General features: G+C 50.1%; 2 protein-coding genes across 3 annotated transcripts in view; one reads left to right on the top strand and one right to left on the bottom strand.

Moving 5' to 3' along the window:
* Positions 1 to 4,767: 4,767 nt before the first annotated feature.
* NR2F1 (nuclear receptor subfamily 2 group F member 1) lies at positions 4,768 to 15,225 on the bottom strand (the record flags this gene model as incomplete). Of its 2 annotated transcripts, none has more annotated exons than XM_081930206.1 (3): positions 4,768 to 5,824; positions 11,529 to 12,056; positions 14,793 to 15,225. In XM_081930206.1, 3 exons carry the CDS (start codon positions 15,223 to 15,225, stop codon positions 5,544 to 5,546), a joined length of 1,242 nt encoding a protein of 413 aa, XP_081786332.1. In that variant the 3' UTR covers positions 4,768 to 5,543. The 2 variants fall into 2 exon arrangements, with proteins under 2 accessions (XP_081786332.1, XP_081786333.1); XM_081930207.1 differs by lacking the exon at positions 14,793 to 15,225 and adding an exon at positions 12,465 to 14,288.
* Positions 15,226 to 16,056: 831 nt separating this feature from the next.
* The window catches only part of LOC309380333 (uncharacterized protein), a gene marked incomplete at its 5' end in the record, with an annotated part of 87,763 nt that continues 84,900 nt past the window's right edge, over positions 16,057 to 18,919 (top strand). Inside the window, one exon of the mRNA XM_081930230.1 lies at positions 16,057 to 18,207. Coding sequence (XP_081786356.1) covers positions 16,057 to 16,995 — 939 coding nt within the window. The 3' untranslated portion in view covers positions 16,996 to 18,207. The remainder of the gene's footprint in view (positions 18,208 to 18,919) is intronic.

Raw genomic sequence — 18,919 nt, forward strand, 5'->3', positions numbered from 1 at the left:
AGCGAGCCCTTTTAAACAAGAGTTTTATTGGTTTCCACTTGTGAGCCCTCATCTTCCCCCAATTCCTCCCTCCCACCCCCGCAGGGAGGCCTCGTCAAGGCACCAACTGACTAGTTAAAAAAAAAAAAAAAGGAAGAAGAAGACAAAAACTTGTCAGGTTCCGAAAGGTGTAGTAGCCACATGGCAAACTTGAAAATCTGCCAGAATTATCAGGGCTGGCTCTGGCTGCCTGCCTGGCTGCCTGCCTTTCCCGCTAGAAACTCAATAGAAAATATGAACCGACTGTATTATTATTTTTCTTTTAAAAAAGATTTCTTCCCTAGCATCAGGACGATATTGCCTTTTCTTTCTTTCTTTTTAATTACACCCATTTATGTAAACTGGAGGGGGAAGAGGGACGGAATCCATTTCTCCAAAGGTATTGAGCCTTCCCTACCTCGTCTAGAAGCCCAACCAGCAGAGAAGCCCCTTCTCTTTTACTCAGACTTCACTCTGGGGAAGGGACACCGCAATCTCACGCCACAAATCAGTGAGACTTACTAGTTTCAGGCAAATCTGCTTCGGGCCGAAGCTTTAGCTCCAAAAGGTCTTCTCATTACTAGGGAGGAGCTGGTGTAGGTCTGTCTACTCTCTGTTTGTTTGTTTGTTTGTTTGTTTGTTTGTCTGCCTGTCTCTCTCAAGATTCACGAGGCGGGGAAGGGATCTCTCTCTCTCTTTTTCTCTCTCACGGCACCCGTAATTCCTGGGGGAAACTTCTGTCCGACCCCCATCCTCTGCCTTTTAAAAAAAATTTTGGCTGGCGGAGGGTTCTAAAAGCAGCTTGAATCTACAACACTTTGCAACCACTTCAAAGAAATATTAAGCTCTCCCTCTCCCCGAGAACGTTTTGCTTGCAAAAAACGAACCCTTTGACTTGCACATCACGCACGCATGCACATTTAAAAGAGAGGGATCTATGCCAAAAAGAGTGACTTCGGATTAAAGCATTCAGATCTATGTTCTTATTGATGTCTAGAACGAAAAGGAGTTAACCCAAGTTGCCTTTTCCCAAGGAGAATGGCCCACAACCTCAAGCTTTCGACCAAAATGCTTTCTCGGTATTATCGATCTCTGCCAGAGCATCCTTACATAGAGAGCTGCGTTTGAAATAAATTTATTAACCGTTCCCCCTCCCTTCCATGACGTTAAACGTGACTCAACAAAGCGCGCTCTCTCTCTCTCTCTCTCTCTCTCTCTCTCTCTCTCTCTCTCTCTCTCTCTCTCTCTCTCTCTCTCCTTTCTTCATTCCTTCCTCCCTTCTTCTTCTCACCTAATTTGGTAGACATCCACATGTGGCTCCTAGATTCTTATAAAAGGAACAAATCTATTATTCGTTGGCGGGTGAACCAGAGCGCTGTGAAGGCCTGAGACACATTCCCTCTTCCATTGTCAAAAAAACTGTCAGGGCTCTGTCGTCTGCCCAGTTGGGCTGAAGTCATTTCATAAAGCCGACCCACAAACACCTTACGTTTAAATCAAGCCTCACAGATGATGGGAGTGGAACTGGCTTGCCAGATCCCTTTTCCTTTCCGGGCGAGCGATGAAGATCCACACACAAGACACTTCCAAGTACATCGTTTTAGGCCACTACATTCCGCTCTTATATATGAACATTCCTGACCAAATGTGCAGTCCCATTAACATCAGTGGTGGGTCTAAATCCGTCTCACACCAGGGCACCTCCGCTTTTGGGGGGTTGTTCTCCTTAAATGCGACTGAAGACTTCAAGGCAGCCACATGTCCACATTGCAGAACTAGTTGTTTATTATTATTATTATTTCACAATTATTATGTACATTAGGAACTCTGCAATTCTCAAGCTCCATCGCCAAGGAAGCCCCAAAATTAGATTGACTAGAAAAGACTTAGCTGGGATGGGAGAAAAGGAGGTCAGCCACCCTGAGAGTAGGCAAAAGGCGATGCTTATTGTGGCCTAACGCTTTCGAAAAGCGAGTGAGGTTTGCTTAGGATGCCTGTGTGAGAGAGTGTGCGTATGAGACAAGGGAAAGAGGGAGAGACCTAGCCAATTATTATTATTATTATTATTATTATTATTATTATTATTATTATTATTATTATTATTGAAGGTCTTGTAACTGCAGCAAAGAGGAGCAGATGAATCATGACAAAGCAGTAGACAGATTGTATTCTGGTCTTAAACAGGCTCTAGAAGAAGGCGTATCCCAACACAGCATCCATTTCTGTAGAAGGGCAACGGATTCGTGACTGGGTGGCATGTCTAATGGAGAGAACGCCATGTGAGAAAGGATTGGTTTTTAGTCTCAGATTGACTAACAGATTCATCATAATATGGAGTTCAGTTAGTTCTTTAGCGCTTTATACAGCCTAATTCGTGTTAAATCGTTGGGCCAAACTAACAGAAAATCTCCACCAAGCATCATCTGAACAGTGAACACCCTTCCCAAAGGAAACGGGCAGGCTTTGTTGCGCTCGTCAGTAAGGAAAATGCGCCCAGAATATCAACTTCCTTTTCTACACCTTGTCTAGAACTGGAAGGATTTCTCCACTCCCGGCATTATTGTGTTACAAAATATTATTTAATATCATCGTTCCCCAGAAGGTCGAAAATGAATGTGGGGTGGGAAAGACGAAGCATTACTGAGGTTTCACCAGGGGTGCGTGACAGACATACCAGCGCTTAGATTTACTTTTGGTGCGAAGAGGACACTTTCTGCGGCCTTTTCGCAAGGAGCCTAATCCTATCCGGGCCTAAATCTTCAAGGGCTGTCTGGTCTTCAGGGCGTTGAGGTGACCTTTCCCTACCCGGTCTATGCAAAAACAGGGCTACCTCCGGCTTTGGCAGCTACATCGGTTTTTTCAGAGCTCGTCCTGGCCAGTTAAGAGCCAAAATGTGCATTCTTGCAGCCTGCCTATTGAAACTGACTAGTCCATAGACTGTAGCTGCTGGCAATGTTATTATGCAGCTGTAAGTGCCCGCCATATAGAAAATGCGTTCTCTCTCTCTCTCTCTCTCTCTCTCTCTCTCTCTCTCTCTCTCTCTCTCTCTCTCTCTCCAGGGATCTACTGCGTCTAGAATATTAAAAAACCCCAAGCGGGTTAGGCTGAAGGATCTTGTTAATGCAAAATAAAAAAGTAAAAAAAAAAATCTGGGGAGTGTAGACAGCAAATTAACAGAAAAAACACTGCCAGTGACTCCTCCAATTGAAAATCCTGCCTCATCCTGGATGTGTTTGGAGGGCGAGGGAGAAACTGGAGAATGTGAGGCGAGGGGCGGAGGGGGGAGACACACACGAATGTTATTTTTAAAGATCCAGCTTTATTAATACGCTAAGAAAGAGCTCCCTTGGCAGTGTGTGTTCTTACAGCTCCGTCTCAGATCCTATAAAACATTAATGCACTGAAAGCTGTTACAGAGATCTGCAGCGACCAGCTCCAAGCTCTGGGAAAATCTTTACCTTCAAAAAGGGCTCCACTCGGAGAACGAATGGTACGTTGGGGGGGGGGATGTGTGAGTGTGTGTGTGTGGGGGGGGTGTTTTTTGAAAGCTGCTCCGACAGTCATTTGAAGGAGACTACCAGCTTTAGGATTCCATGAGCCCACGGGAATAGGGGCGCACGCGTGTCCTTGGATCAGTACACACGACCAGACATACGCACCTCCCTCTCTCTGAGGGTGGCTTTAGAACTCAGGGGAAACTCACCAGCCCGGAGGAAAGACCTGCACCAGGAGGAAATTGCCCGCACCTGACACAGAGACCTTTACAAAGTGTAAGGGGTGGGGAAGGGAAATAAGAGCTTCAGTCCAGACGTGACAACACAGTGCTCCAGAGGAGTGGAAATTTACTTTCAGGACAGGCCAAAGACATTTCGCCACCCGAGGCAGAATAGTTCACTTCGCCTTACCTTTATTAGGCATTACAGGCAGAACAGCAAATGGATCTCCTCTCAATTAATCCAAGGTGCAAGCCCAACGAGAAAAAACAAAAAGCCAACTAGCACAAACGCCTCTCGCTGGGAGCAAAAATATAATACTAATAAATTAAAAACAACAACAACTATTCACTGTCCTTTCAAGGCACCTCAGAATCAGCTGCCTGAGTCACCCTCCTTACTCTATCTAGTGGTAGGGCTGGCCCTGTTCTCTATTCCGGATTATTCTCATAGAACGCCAGTAGGTTCACGCAGTTTAATGGGACTCCCTTCCAGCTAAATGAACGTAGGTTTGCAGCCTAAGGGAATTCCTCTTAACTGTCCCCCCACCTCCATTTCTCAGCATCAGTCACCAGAATCGCATTAAAACCAGGCAGCTTGAGAATACTGAGAGGTGTGTGCACCTTACCAGCAGCATGATCACTGTATTTATTTGTTTTTGAACAAAGACCCCACACCTTGGACCTCTTATATAAGGCACAAAGCCTTGGGGGGCGGGAAAGAAACCCACCACCCGCAAACCCAAACTTTAGGTCTGCTTCCAGGAACAAGAACTCATGGATTGGCGTGGGAATCTGTGTTGGATGTTGCGCTTGGGTTGCCTTTGTAATTATTATTTTTCTAAATTCTTTTATTTTTGTTTAAATTCTCACTTCAATTTTAATTCTTGAAGAACAGCTTCGACAACATATATCGCACTCAATATAAGAAGCAAAGGGTTATATAAAAAATTATTAGTATAGAATCACAGGAAGGAAGCCTGGTTTGGAACCAGAAAGAAATACAAAACAGGTATAGATACATACACACAGAACAATTCCTTGTTGTTTTTTTAATAATTATTTGGAAAATGTTATTTTTTCCCCTCCCCTAATTCTTGTTTGTTTCTTGTGGTGTTTTTCCCCCCTCCCCTCTCGCCTCCTTTATGCGCATACGATGTTTTAAATTTTACAAAAAAAGTGAAAATAAAGACTAATATCTTACAAAATGAAGAACAATGTTCGTGGAAAGTGTTTCGCCTTTGGGTCCCCCTCCCTCTTTCCCTCACCCCGTCCACCAGTTCAATTCGGCTCCAGGTTTTTGTTTGTTCTGTCTCTTAAACTGTGTGTTTTGTTTTGTTTTGCTGTACAGACGATAGATCCACCTCAGTCCATCCATCATAAATCCAGGGAAATCCGTTCTAGTCTTCTTTTTTTAGGGGGGAGTTTTTGTTTTAATCTCTTCGGTCCTTTTTTCAAAATGGTTTTTGTTTAAAGTTTCCCATCTCAGTGTCAATGGTTTGTTCCACAAAATACGAGGTGTCCATTTCGCCTTCATCATCATCATCATCATCATCACCGCCTCTCTCAGCCGGGGTCTGATCCTAAGCGAGTCTTTCGTGCAGTGTCTGAGGGGTCTGCTCCTATCTCTCTCTCTCGGTCCTCCTCCCCCCTTTCCTTCTGCCTCTCTCTCTCCTCGGATCCCCCCACCCGGCTGCGTGCGCCCCCAAGGTGGTGGTTGTCTGGGCCGGTCTCTGGCTGGGCTGGAGGCCTTCCTCCTCCTCCTCCTCCTCCTCCTCTCAGGGTCTCTAAGCGGGGGAGCCCAGGAGGTGCTCTATGAACACTGGATGGACATGTAAGGCCAGTTGAAGCTGCTGCCGGAGAGCAGCATGTCTCGAATGAGCGTCTCGATGGGGGTTTTACCTACCAAGCGGACGAAGAAGAGCTGCTCGATGACCGACGACGAGACGGTGCGCAGCGAAGGCAGCCGGAGGAGCAGTTTGCCGAAGCGGCTGGGCTGGTTGGGGTACTGGCTCCGCACGTATTCCTCCAGGGCGCACTGAGACTTCTCTTGCAGGCTCTCGATGTGCGCCGCGTCCGAGAGGCCACAGGCATCTGCCACGCAGCGCCGGGGGAGAAGGAGAAGGAGAAGAAGAAGAAGAAGAAGAAGAAGAAGAAGAAGAAGAAGAGGAAGAAGAAGAAGAAGAAGAAGAGGAAGAAGAAGAAGAAGAAGAAGAAGAAGAAGAAGAAGAAGAGACACGGTTAGCCAGGGAGGTACCAAGGCCCACAAATCTCCCCCCCCCCAAAAAAAGCGCAGCAATAACCAGGCAGCAGGAGCAGCAGCAACCCGGCCTCCGCGACCCCGGACGCCCCCTCCGCCCCCCTCTCTTTGTGCAGCTTCCTCCACCTTGCAAATAAATAATGGAAGACGCGGAAAGGCAGCCGGGAGGGGAGCCGGAGCCATCTTTCCCCAGCCAGCCAACAACCTGCCCCCCCCCAGCCAGGAAAGGACGGAGGCCTCGGCTGCTGAATCCTATTGTTACATCCCATTGACATATACCATCTCCCAAGACAGACAGACCCACAGACACAGCCAGCCGGGAGGGATTCCGTTTCTCCCAAGTACTTTCTCTTTCTCTCCCCTCCCTCCAACCTCCCCACCCCCACCCCGCCCAAGACAAGCACACGCAGCCTCGTCCTCAGCTAAAGGAAAAGGGCTTCGGGGGGCAAGAAACCGGGCCAGGCGCGCGCGTGCGAGAAAGCCAGGCGAGGATTTGGAGTCGCTCGCACGAAAGGCGGCCGCGCTTCCATTTCCGATCGTGGGGGGGAGAGAGAGGGAGAAGGGGAGGCCTGCTTTGTCTGGGGATCTCTCGGATCGAGTAATTGAAAATTGGTCACATCTCTGTAAGCTATATAATCATCGCCGGGAAGACGGCTCGGTCCGGGCTGCCTCTTCCAGCCCCGCCAAACTGCCCCCCTCCCGCACCCCAAGCCTGCGCGCTAAGCAGCCGTCTGTCTGCAGCTGCTCTCGCCCTCGCTCGCACGCACAAAGCTGCTGCGCCGGCTGCCTCGCTGGAGCTGCTGCCGATGCCGCTGAGGCTCGATCAAGCTCGCCAGAGAGCAAGGCAGGAGGCCCAGCTCTGGCGCTCAGGACCCCGAGATCCCGGGCATCTGGCTCAGCCAGCAAAAGGCGCAGTAAGAGGAAGGACACGCAACTCCCTCGCCAGATATTTCTCCTTCTGTCTTAGAAGTCCTAGCAGAAAGTGTTAAGGACTATTCAGACCCCTCTCCCCTGCCTAAACGCACACACAGACACCACATAGTATTTTGGGGGAAGGAGAGAGGAAGTCCCCCCCACACACCGAGGCGGTGGGTTCTTTGAGCTCAAGCATCCGCAGGCCGCCTCCTCCTCCTCCCACCCCCGGCCTGTTTTTCTTATATTAATAATAAATATTTCAAAACACCCGGATCACAAGGCGGCCGTCAGCTAGCAGGACGGTTTAGCGCAGATCAAAGGCGGCCTCTGCTAATATAGAAATCTATATAAGAATTAATCGCAGAGTAATGGCCCCCAAAAGGAATTCACGAAATTGCCCATGCAAAATAAGGATGACCCTGCAAAGGCGCTCCAGATTTATTCCTCATAGCAATCCATTAAAAAGAGGGAAACTGTGGCAAGTGGATTTCGTTGTTGTTGTTGTTGTTGTTGTTGAACTTGCGGGGTGGGGTGTCCCTCTCCCTAGTTTCCAAAAGTGGCTTTTAAAAAAAGCATTGTCAAACACCTTCATCTCCAGGCCTCTGGCCTCCAGCGAAAACAGAGAGCAACCAAGCTGTAATTCTGGCTCTTCTGAGGAAAAGACCCCCATGACCCCAGCCAAGGCCTAAGGAGCGCTTAGATCTGCAATTACCTACGCCTGACTGTTGTGCTAATTTCTACTTTTGCCTTAAATGCAGTGATCATTTGCAACATCTAACGGGTGGGCGAGGAGGGAGCCAGCTTGCAACCCACACGCGCCCAACAGCGGAGGCCTGCCCTTCTTCGTGGTCCATAGCCGAGAGAGTCCCTGGCCTCCTCGGACGGGGATTGCTAGAGATCACCAGCTAACTTCTCCTTTGCTATTTGCCTTGTATTGCTTACTCGTCCACTCAGGCGAAAGGTTTCTACCCAACTTTTAAACACGGCAGGACTTCAGGGCCTGATTGCCTCTTCCTCACATTTATCTGGGAGGTCCCATTCCTTAGGGAGGGGGTGAAATATTTATCCCGTCTTTCACCTCCGGCGCAAAGACCACCACCGGATCTTTGAGAAAAGGCACAGACCAGATAGAACGGAGATTCTCCTGTCGTATTTCTAGTGCATCTTCTATCAGCTAGCTTCTTCAGCCTGTCTCTCATTTTATATTATAAAAAAAGAAAGAAAGGTCCCCTCAGGTATATATGAGAGGCACGCTTGGATTTTATTCTGCACCCCCTTACTCGAAACACCAGCCAGCTCAGAGGGACTCATCTCCCCCCCTCTACATTTCAAACAAATAGCGCTAGGATCGGGGGATGCTTTCAATCTCCACCGCGAAGCAAGAGGATCTGAAAATTAATTAAACAATCTATGCTATCTGATCGATTAGCTGATTGAGTTAAGATGAAATAGACCAAAGAAGGGAAAGCGATGCATATTCACCTTCTGTGAATTACATCTCAGCAAGGATGAAGGGGGCGGGCGGGGACGGGAGAAGGGTGGGTTTGGGTGGAAATTGTGCGTGTCCCACTTTTTAAGATGATCATATTTCTTCCTGCAGTCATTATTTCTCAATATTTCTTCCTCCAGTCTATGGCGAAGAAATGATGTAAATAAATAATCATTACTGTTCAGCACACGCCAACCTGGGCCTTTGTAGTACAGGGAATGTATTTCATGTAACGCATCCAGGAGAGTTTAGTGCTCAGAAAATATAGACGTAATCAGCTCGCATATAACGAGAAATCAAAGTTCTTATGGCGCAGGAGATAGATTTATTGAGCTGATCTTATCTAACCTGGCCCCTCCGTGGGAGATTTTATATATCGAAGTGCGGGGCGGTGTCAGAATTAGAAAGGCAATTCTTTAATGGAGTTTGCATATCTCTCTGTGTGGGAAAACAACAAATCAACCAGCGCTACTTTCAACACAATGCTCCTTCCTGGGACAGGCTCCAAACTTTTGTGGATGGAAAATAATATCCGGAACCCAAATGGGCAGGAGGTGGTGGAGGAAGAAGAAGAAGAAGAAGAAGAGGCAGGCAAGAAACTAGAATAACTTCCAAGGCAGTGACCCCTGCTGATCTTAAACACCAGTGATCTGGAAGCATTTTACGTTTGGGATCAGGTTGTTGAGTTAAAGCCCCTGGGACCAGGTGGCTAAAAATGTCTTTTCCATCCATCAAAGTTTCCTTAAAAAGTTGGAGGACTTGGCGAAAGCCGGGCCATCAATTACCTTCTGGCTAGCAATCAAAACAAGATCAGGCCCAAGTGGAAATGGGTGTAGGGGGTAGAAGTGGCGGCGTTTGAGAGAGGAGGAGGAGGAGGAGAAAGACAGGACATAACTGGAGTGGGAATTCTGTGTCTCCGCCATGGGGGCTTCCACCCCACCCGAGTGCTAGAAAATGCTATTATTATTTCAGCTTATATTGGGATGTCGCCAATTTGCACTGCCTCGATTAAAAAAATAATGTTGCATTGTGTACCATCAAAATATATGGACACACATAAATATAGCAGATGCGGCTAGCAGTATTCTAAGCCATCCTGGATTTGAGAAGAGAGGAAGAAAGCGCCTTTCGAGGGGGCGGAGGGGGGGGTCAAACCTTTTAGGCAAGGGCTTTTGGCGGTGAAGTCAATAAAGCAGGCCGCCCTCTTTCTTTAAGGCTGCGGCCTAAAAGCTGCATTTTCCAAATGGCCGGGCTATTCCCGCCCAGTTTAGATCTAACCGCCCCCCAATGAATAAACGAGTTAACAAAAAAGCACGAGGGGCTGCGGGAGGACCCTCCAGTTAAATCACCCTGAAAAATGCCACCAGGGTCTCTTTTTGTCAGTTCTGAAAAACACGTTTCCGTCAGGCAAGGCTCCTGAAGATAAAACGCACCCCAACGTCTCTGCGGCTGTTCAGTAAATCTCCCCCACTTGTTTTAAGACCTGTACTTGATTCTCTGCGAAAAAAGAACCCGGCCTTTTTCCACGCTCGCTCTGGCCTGCATTTGCAGCCTGAAGAACAAGGGGGGGCAGTCACAGTCCATGTCTACCAGCACCACGCATACCAATGAGATCCCCCTGTCTAAATAAATTATCCGATGTTCAAATCGATATTAATACTACATTTGCTACATTACAATATTGTGCAAATTTAAGAGTCATTTGACTACAATGTAAATACTATTTCTCATGCATGAAAGGCAACAAATATTGATGGGTTTTCTCCCCTCCAGCCAGACCCTCGGAAACAGCTTTGTTTTCCAAAAAGCTTTGTATATCTTCTCGGGCCACTTTTAAACGGGGTTAGGGGTGCGTGGCGGATTTAATGGTATAAGATTCTGAAGGATATACACACACATATATATGTATATATATACATATACACATGAGAAAAGTTTTGCAAAAAGTGCTCGGTGAACAGACCAGCGCCGCACCCCTCCACCCTCGCAAACACAACGCCCCCCCCCGTCCCAAACGGCTCCGCCAAGTTCCCCCTTGTCTTTGTTCCTTATTCCTTGCAGGTTGATGTGTATATATGTCTCTCCCACAGGTTACAATAATAAAGGATGTCTTGTATTCTTATAGGCTCCAACCGGAGCACTTCAAAGGCGACGTTAATGCACTCTCCTGCAAAGTTAATTTGAACCATCTATCATAAGCAAAATTGCTAACATGCACGTTACCCCCGCCTACCCTTAATTTGATATTTTTGCAGGCAATCTGTTACATTTCCCAGTGTTTGCGTGGTTTTGCATTGTTTTAAAAAAAGAAGAAGGGAGGGAGGAAATGCATCTGCAGGTTGGTACTCTAAAGCCTGAGGCTGGGTCTTATTTCCTTTATTTTGAAGGAGGGAAGTAAGTCCTTTTCTGGCGCTCGAATCCATTTTTACGAGCGTCACTAACCACAGCAACTGCAAATATGAATGGCTTCCGATAAGGGTGGGGGTGGGGGGGATCAGGCAGCAATAAAGCAGTATTATTTATGATTTATTTGTGCTCCTGCCTGCCTTATTGGAACAAGATCTGGCGAGAAGCCCTTTCAGCAAGGCCTAACCACTCTCTCCTCCCTTCCACAAACAAATAAACACACAAACGCACGAGGAAAGGGTGTGGGGAATTTATGCTCCTACCGCACCCCCCTCTCCCCCACCTGAGGCCGAATACCACCTTCTACAATGAACACAACGCTACACCTTCCAGTTAGTCGATTTCACCCAAGGCCTACCGGAAGCTGCCAAAGCCACCCGCCTGCCTAAGGGGAACAATCCAACGAATGCTTAAGAAGACTGAGAGCGCAGGAGGAAGCTGCAGCCGGGCTGCGGGGAGGGCAGGGATTCGTTTTCCCAACGCAAAGTGAATTTGGATGAGGCTCTGGTGCGTTTACTGCACAAACCTTCTGCAGTAGGCTGGCAGGTTTGGCCTCAGCAGGCCCTGCGCGCCTTTCCTTGCTCCAGATTATCCCGGGGGACTATCCCCAAACCAGGAGGCCGATCTGCTTGGAGAGGAAGGTACCTGGGCTTGCCTAACCATGCCCCCCTGGTGTTGCTGCTCACCCCCCTAACACCCCCCCCGTTCCCTCCCGCCACTCCACTGACCTGACGTGAAGAGGACGATGGCTTTGAGGCAGCTGTACTCGGCCGAGTCGACGTGCAGGGCCTTGAGCTTCTCCACTTGCTCCTGGAAGATGCGGATGTGGTCCATGAAGGCCACCACTCGGTCTGCGGACATGGGCGAGGCGTGGAGGCCTGCGGCGGCCAAGAGGGGCGCCACGTGCAGGGGCATGGAGCACTGGGCCGCGTTGAGGACGAAGAGCTCGCTCCAGGTGAGGCGCAGCAGGGCCACCTGGTCGGTGATCTGCAGGTCCGGGAAGAAGGGGATGTTGCGGGCCCACTCGACGGCGCTGAAGAGCAGCCGCGCCGCCAGCTCGCAGATGTTCTCGATGCCCATGATGTTGTTGGGCTGCATGCACTGGCTGCCGTAGCGGGACGTCGGGTAAGGCTCGGCGCGCAGCAGCAGCGAGATGTAGCCCGACAGGTAGCAGTGGCCGTTCAGCGGGTCGCCGTTGGTCAGCGCGTACTGGCCCGGGTTCGGCTGGCTCGGAGGCATCCTTCCTCGCTGAACCGCTGACGAAAAGAGGGAGAGAGAGAGAAAAGGAGAGGAAATGTGCATCCAGCAGCCTTGGCGAAACCCAGCCCGCTAGCCGCCGCCGCCGCGCAACAAAGCGGAGCCTTCTTCCCACAGCAACGCGCGCACACAGCGCGTACACAGGCGCACAGACACACACACAGGCGTCGGCTCTTTCTCTCACACAGACACACACAAATCCGGCCGGGAAGGTGGCAAACACGCACAATGCAAGCCTGTTTCCCCCACCCACCTCAGCTTGCATTGTTGTGCAAATGGGGACATGTATACTGCCTTACAGGACTGCCATTCTCTTTGTAATAATAGTAATAATAAGAGGAATTATGAAAATAGTGGTGATGGTGATGAGGCAGTCCCCGAAAGAACTCTCCAAAGTCAGGGCCCACCTCCAAGTTGCTCCCTCCTAGCCTTGCCTGATAGCCAGGTAGCCATCCTTGGTCACCTCTCGGCCGATTTAGCGCTCCGAGGATTGGGAACCCGGAAAGGCCATCCCGCGCAGGCTCCCCGCTTTATTTGCCAGTCCGGAGTCCCACTCAGCAAATAGGCTTGCAAAAGTGCTTGGAGTGGGGGTGGGGTGGGGTGAGGTGAGGTGAGGGGTGGGAGAGCTACCCCCGCGCCTTCTCCCTAAACAGTTCCCAGGTTCAGCTGAGGAAGCTTCTCTCCTGTTTGCAGCAGAGTTCTTTCTCCCTGGTTGGAGGAGGACGGGGGGGGGGGAGGAAAGGTTTGACTGCTGTTATTGTTATTAAAAAGGAGGTCAAAATGAAGATTTCGATTTACGGAAGCCAAACGTGAGTGTGAGGAGAAGGGCGAATTATTCTCTGCGTGGTTGCAGATGCATGAAAATGAAAATTGAAGGAGGGTGGGAAATATATGCCCACGATCTGGCCAGTGAAAACACACGTTTGCAACTGTGCAAAAAGAGACGCGCCGGGCACACAAACTCACGGAATTCATTAACCACCCCAGCCCCAAACGCGAGCATGCTTGGAGTTTCCGAAGCTGAGCAAAGTTTGTGTGTGTGCGCGCGTGTGTGTCCGGGTCTGCTTAATCTGGGTCAGCAATTCACACTCCTGGCATGTAAACAAAGGTAACTTAGAGCAAAGAGAGGACAACTGAGAGTTATTTCTTAGGCGCAGAAAATTAATATTTTCTGTTTCACAGGAAGAGTTATTTTCTTCAGGGTTTCCTGTTGTTAATCATACTTTTGATGGGGGAAAAAAAATCTAATATTCCCATCGAGCTGTCAGAATCCCCCTTTCCTCCCCCCCTCTGCAAATTATACTTCCAAACCTGGCAGTTCTGTGTTTCAATTAAATGCAAACACAGTTCAAAGACTGTGAGAGGGCTGTTAGCTGCTATACATATATATCCCTGTGCTCCCTCTCGCTCTCGATATATACATTTTTCCCGAGACCCCTATCCTGACAACAGCTCTCCGAAACTCCTAAATGAAGTCATCAGTGGCCCATTTTAAAAGGATTTCCATTCTTTCCTTGTGGTACACGGGAGAGATGTGCTTTATTTTTTTATTTTTTCTATTATTTTCAAGCCATTTCCATTGCCGAAAGTGTTTGGCTCATTTGACTCCTAAGGACCTCTTTAAATAGGGTCACGAGGCTGAATTTTCAGCATCAAACTGCTAAATAGTGTGTGTATGTGTGTCTACATCTATACAAGTATGTGTGTGGAGACCAAAAACACCTCCGCAGTAAATCGCTCTTATTATATATACACAAGCACACACGTACACCCCCCACACACATACAAATACATATAATAGCTATTCCTTTCATTCATATAAATATAGATCTCTCTCTCGGAATTAACACACACACACAAACACACACACACACAGAAAGTACCATCATAACACTGGAGGTATTCCTTTTCAAATAAGTACCACATTCCAAAGGCAAGCTATGCTTAAAAATAATAAGACTAATAAGAATCAGTATTATTGGGATGCAGTATAAAGCGACAATGGCGTCTGATGGAGAAATAAAACAAGCAGCATGCACACGGGGTGGGAAATGACAGAACTGTAAAAGCAGTGATCGTTCACAAACTTCCTTTGAAAGCACGAGGGAGTCCAAACAAGGCCGGATTTGGCGATAGTGGGATCGCCTAGCAGAGAGCGAAAGTGCAAGGAAGCAGCCACACAAACAGCGCAATTTAAACACCACTGGCCCTCCAGTTTTTTAAAAATATATATATTATTATGATTTTAAAACAAACAAACAAACAAACAAACAAACAAACAAACTTACACACAACACACGTCTCTTTCAGCTTTGAGGCCAGGGTTGTGGTGGGGGAAGGATCTAACGTGAACTGTTGTGCTTTCTCTTTCCTCGCTCCCCCCATCTTTTTAATGGGGCGAAATAACGAAGAGAGGAAAGGGAGCCTGAAAGAAGGGTCTCTCTCTCCCTCTCTCTGCCTGCCCCCACCAGCTCCGAGCCAAGAAAGGAGAGAGCCCCCAACCCAGGAATAGACACCATTCAATCGGTGGTGGAGTAAGAGTAATAGCAACATTACGCATCTCTAAAGGAAGCAAGTGTAGTGGTTGCGAAAGTGTGTCTGTTTGTCTGGTGGGGAGGGGGACGCTCGGAGGAGAGGGAGGGGGTACCAGCCTTCTCTCCCTCCTCCTCCTCCCAACCTGCCCTGGACACACACACACACAATCCGGATCCGAATAGGGAAGAAATAATATTCACCTTCCCGCCTCATGCCCACTTTGAGGCACTTCTTGAGGCGGCAGTACTGGCACTGGTTGCGGTGGTGCTGGTCGATGGGACAGTTCCGGTTGGCCCGGCAAGTGTACGTTAAGTTCCTGCGGACGCTTCGCTTGAAGAAACTTTTGCAGCCCTCGCAGGTGAACTGCCCATAGTGCTTGCCGCTGGACTTGTCGCCGCAAACCACGCACTCGATGTGCTGCTGCTGCTGCTGCTGGCTCTGGCCCGATCCCTGCTGCTGCTGCCCCTTGTCGCCCGGCGTGGACGGCGCGCCCGGCTGGCTGGGCGTCTGCGGCGTGTGGGGGGCCGCCGAGGCCCCTTGCTGCGGGTCCCGGCCCGGCTGAGCTGCTCCGGTGGGGCCGCCCCCGGCCACGTCCTCTTGCGCATCTCGCCAGCTGCTAACTACCATTGCCATATCTCGGGCCCACGGAGGAAAAAAAAGAGGGGGGGGGGTGCCTGGTGGTGATGGTGGGCTGCCGGAGAAGAGGCCGGGAGAGGAGGAGGGGTGGGGGGTCGGGGTCGGGGTGGGGAAGGGGGGTGGGGTAGGGTAAGGGGGAAAAGAAGGGCGGCTGCCTGGGTTTGTCGCGGGGGGGGGCAGAGGCGAGGGATCGGGGCTCCTCCCGCCTCTCCGCGGCTGTTGCTGCTGTGGCTGCCGCCGCCGCCTCTCCGCTGCTCCCGCTGCCGATCTTTTTCTGCTTCTTTCTGCTGCCCTGCCCCCTCCTTCCTTCCTTCCTTCCTTCTTCCCTTCCTCTCTCTCTCTCTCTTTCCCTCTCTCTAATGTGGAGTGGCTTCTTTTTCTTTTCTTTTCTTTTGGCAAGGGGGGAGACAATGGAATTCCAGAGGGTTTAACCCCCCACCCCCCCGTCTAGCAGGATGGTGTCCCCCGCTCTTCTTCTTCTTCTCTTCCTCCTCCTCCTCCTGCTTCTTCTCTCAGTCCCTTCCCTCCCTCCCCCCCAGAAACGTGTCCCTTTTCAAGTTGCAAAAGCAGCCAGGGCGAAGCGGGCTGTCGGGAGAGGCATTCAGGAGGGTGACCCTGGGGAGGAGAGGGAGGAGAGGGCGACGGGGGGAAGAAGCAGGAGGAGGAGGAGGAGGAGGAGGAAAGGGAGGAAGAGGAGGCGACCGGCTCGCCGGACACCCTGCCGGGCCAGCCAGCCCCGCACCGTCCGCGGCGGGCTAGCGGCGCGCCCGCCCGGCCGGCCGACACGAAAGAGGCAGCAGCAGCAAGGAAGGAGCCCGGAGCCGCGCGATGCTGCTGCTGCTGCTGCCGCCGCCGCCGAAGCTGCTCCTGCCGCCGCCGCCGCTGCTGCTGGTGAAGAAGCTGGTCTCTCTGCCGGGGCTGCGGCCGCCTCCGTCGCCGCCACTGCTCGCCGCCGAAGCCGCTGGGGCCCGGCCGGGAGAGCCGCCGCTGGATCGCGCCCGTCGGCGCGCAGGGAGGCCGGCAAAGGCGCACGGGGAGCCGAGGCGCGGCTGCCGCTCAGGGCGCGCGGGTGTCCGGGGGCCAAGTCCGAGGCAGCGCGTCAGCCATGCAGGAAAGGCCCTTCGGGAAGCTCCGCCGACCAGCCCGAGGGCGACGACGCCGAGGAGGACGCGAGAGGAGACTGGACGAGACACTTTGGGGGTCTCTCGCCGCCGACGCCGCCGTTGTTCTGGGCTCCGGCTCCGGCCGCCGCCGCTGCTTTGCCGCCGGGCTCCCTCTCTCTTTAGCTGTGTCTCTCTTTCTCCGTGCGCGCCGCTTTCTCTCTTTCTCTCTGCCTCTCTCCCTCGTCAATTTCGCTGGGGAAGATACAAAGGAGAAGCCCCAGCAGCGCCCTCGACTTCGCCCAGGCGCGGCAGACCGAGGATCCCCAGCCAAGTGGCGGAGCGAAAGGCGAACATGGAGAGAGCAGAAGCGGAGCGAATGTCAGCCGTGCGCCGAGGGGAGGGGAAAAGCCGAAAGGCGAGCGAGAGATCCAAAGTAGGTCGAATAAATAAAAGCCCCTTCTCCTGCTTCTCCGGCTTGCTCTCCTCCTGGCGCCTTCCTCGCTCGCTCGCGCGGCAGCTCCTTCTCTCCTCGCCTTCTTTCTTCTTCCGTGCTGCTGACAATAATCACTGGAGATCGCCCAAGAGGAAGGGGAAGGAAAGGAGGGGAAAAAAACCACCTTCTTATTTTTCTTCTTCTTCTTTTTTTCTTTTCTTTTTAAAGTAAATTTCGGAGGAGAAAAAGAAAAAGAAAACAAACCTCCGCAGCCAAGAACAAAACCCTCCCCCAAAATAACAATAAAAAAGTGTTTAAAAATTGAAGATATGAAGATGTTCAAAAGGCGCCCCTCTCTCTTTCTTTTTTCTTTCTTTCTTTCTTTTTGCTCTTTTTCTTTTGCGGTCTTTCCCCTTTCTTTTAAGTTTTCCCTCTCTCTGGTCTCATGAAGGAAGGAAGCGAGAGGCACCAGGAAAAGGAGAAAAGGAGTGGAGAGAGAAGGAGATAAAGAGAAAAAAAAGCCAGCCTTCAACTAATAGAATATGCAAGAAAGGAGAGAGAGAGAGAGAGAGAGAGAGAGGGAGAGAGAGAGAGAGGGAGAGAGAGAGAGAACCAAAAAATGAATGCGTTTAAACGGGAAGACTAGCAGAGCAATGTTTCCGAAAGGGGGATCTGCGCGAATGTCTGTATATAGTGAACTTTGACACTACTATTGAAACTGACACGTTTCTATGGAGATCGCTGCCTTATATGGAGCTCATGTCAAGGAGCCAAGAGAGGGGCTGCTGGCAACTGATAATCAAAGGCGACTGACTGGTCAGAGCCCTGAATTGGGGGGAGAGAAAATGGGAGGCTAAGGTTAGCCAAGCCTCCTTCACTCCATTGGCTGAGATCTCCTCTCTCTCTCTCTCTCTCGCTCCCCCCCCTCCGCCTTTATTCTTTGCTACCTACTTACTGAGATGGGAAGGAGGGAGGGGGGAGGAAAGGAGAGGGAAGGGAGGGGGCGAGAGAGAGAGAGAGAGAGAGAGAGAGAGAGAGAGAGAGAGAGAGAGAGAGAGAGAGAGAGAGAGAGAAAGGGAGGGGGATTCTTCTGACAAGCACAATTTACATTGAGATCGCCCTGCTCTGCTATTTACTTTGAGACCTGATTAGTATGGGTCGTCTATGGTCACACACACAGACACACACGCACGACAAAAGAAAAGGGGGGGCGGGCGGGGAAGAGATGCATTGCGATAGGGGGAAAGGGGAATTTAAAGGAAATTATTTTGGCTCATTCTGAAAAGTTTTTTTTTTAATGATCAGATTTCTCTTTGGGATATTTCGCCCCCCCCAGGTCTTCCTTCCTTCCAAAAATAACCCTGATTAGGAATTACGATACTTGGACTGGATTCCATTGTTTAATGGCTGGAAGGAGATGGCTAAGGAGAGTCCATAAGGACTGTGAGTATTTAAAAAATACATTTATGGTCCCATATGTTCCAGTTCATCAGCCGCCCCCTCTCTCCCCCTCCCACCTTGCTGCCTGTTCCCCCTCACTTTAAATATTCTCCAGGATTTAGTAATTTTTTTTTTAGAATAGATTTCATTCCCGTCGCAATATGACCGGTCAGAAATCGACAAGCCCATTTCACATGGAGGTTCCACTCCAACTCCCATTATTTTTATTTATTGTTTACTATTAATATATAGATACATATATTAAATTAACTTGTCCGTCCTCCTTGTGTTTTGCTTTCGCGAATGTTTTTAAACAGCCTCAGTAATGATTAATGGATAACGTAAGTAAGTGATCGGTTTTGCCGTCTTTATGAAAGGATCAATGCCTGTAAAGGAAAGTTCAAGTGAGAGAGAGAGAGAGAGAGAGAGAGAGAGAGAGAGCGAGAGAGAGAGAGAGAGAGAGAGAGAGAGAGAGAGAGAGAGAGAGAATGTGAGTTTGGAGAAGTGTATTCTGGGAACCGGGTACTGGGGGGGGGGCGCGACGACGACACAAATTCCCCTTCGCCAGTCCTAGAAGAATCGCTGGTTCGTGCTGCCATCTAGCGGACAGGAAGAAAGCGGTGAAACTACAGTTTGTTTAGCTCCCCCCTTCCTTGTGTAGTTAAAAAATAAATAAAAAGCTTGCGCCTCCGATGAAGGAGCAGAAAGGGACACG

This window comes from Podarcis melisellensis (genome assembly GCF_964234715.1).
Source record: "Podarcis melisellensis genome assembly, chromosome: 11".
Lineage (NCBI taxonomy): Eukaryota > Metazoa > Chordata > Lepidosauria > Squamata > Lacertidae > Podarcis > Podarcis melisellensis.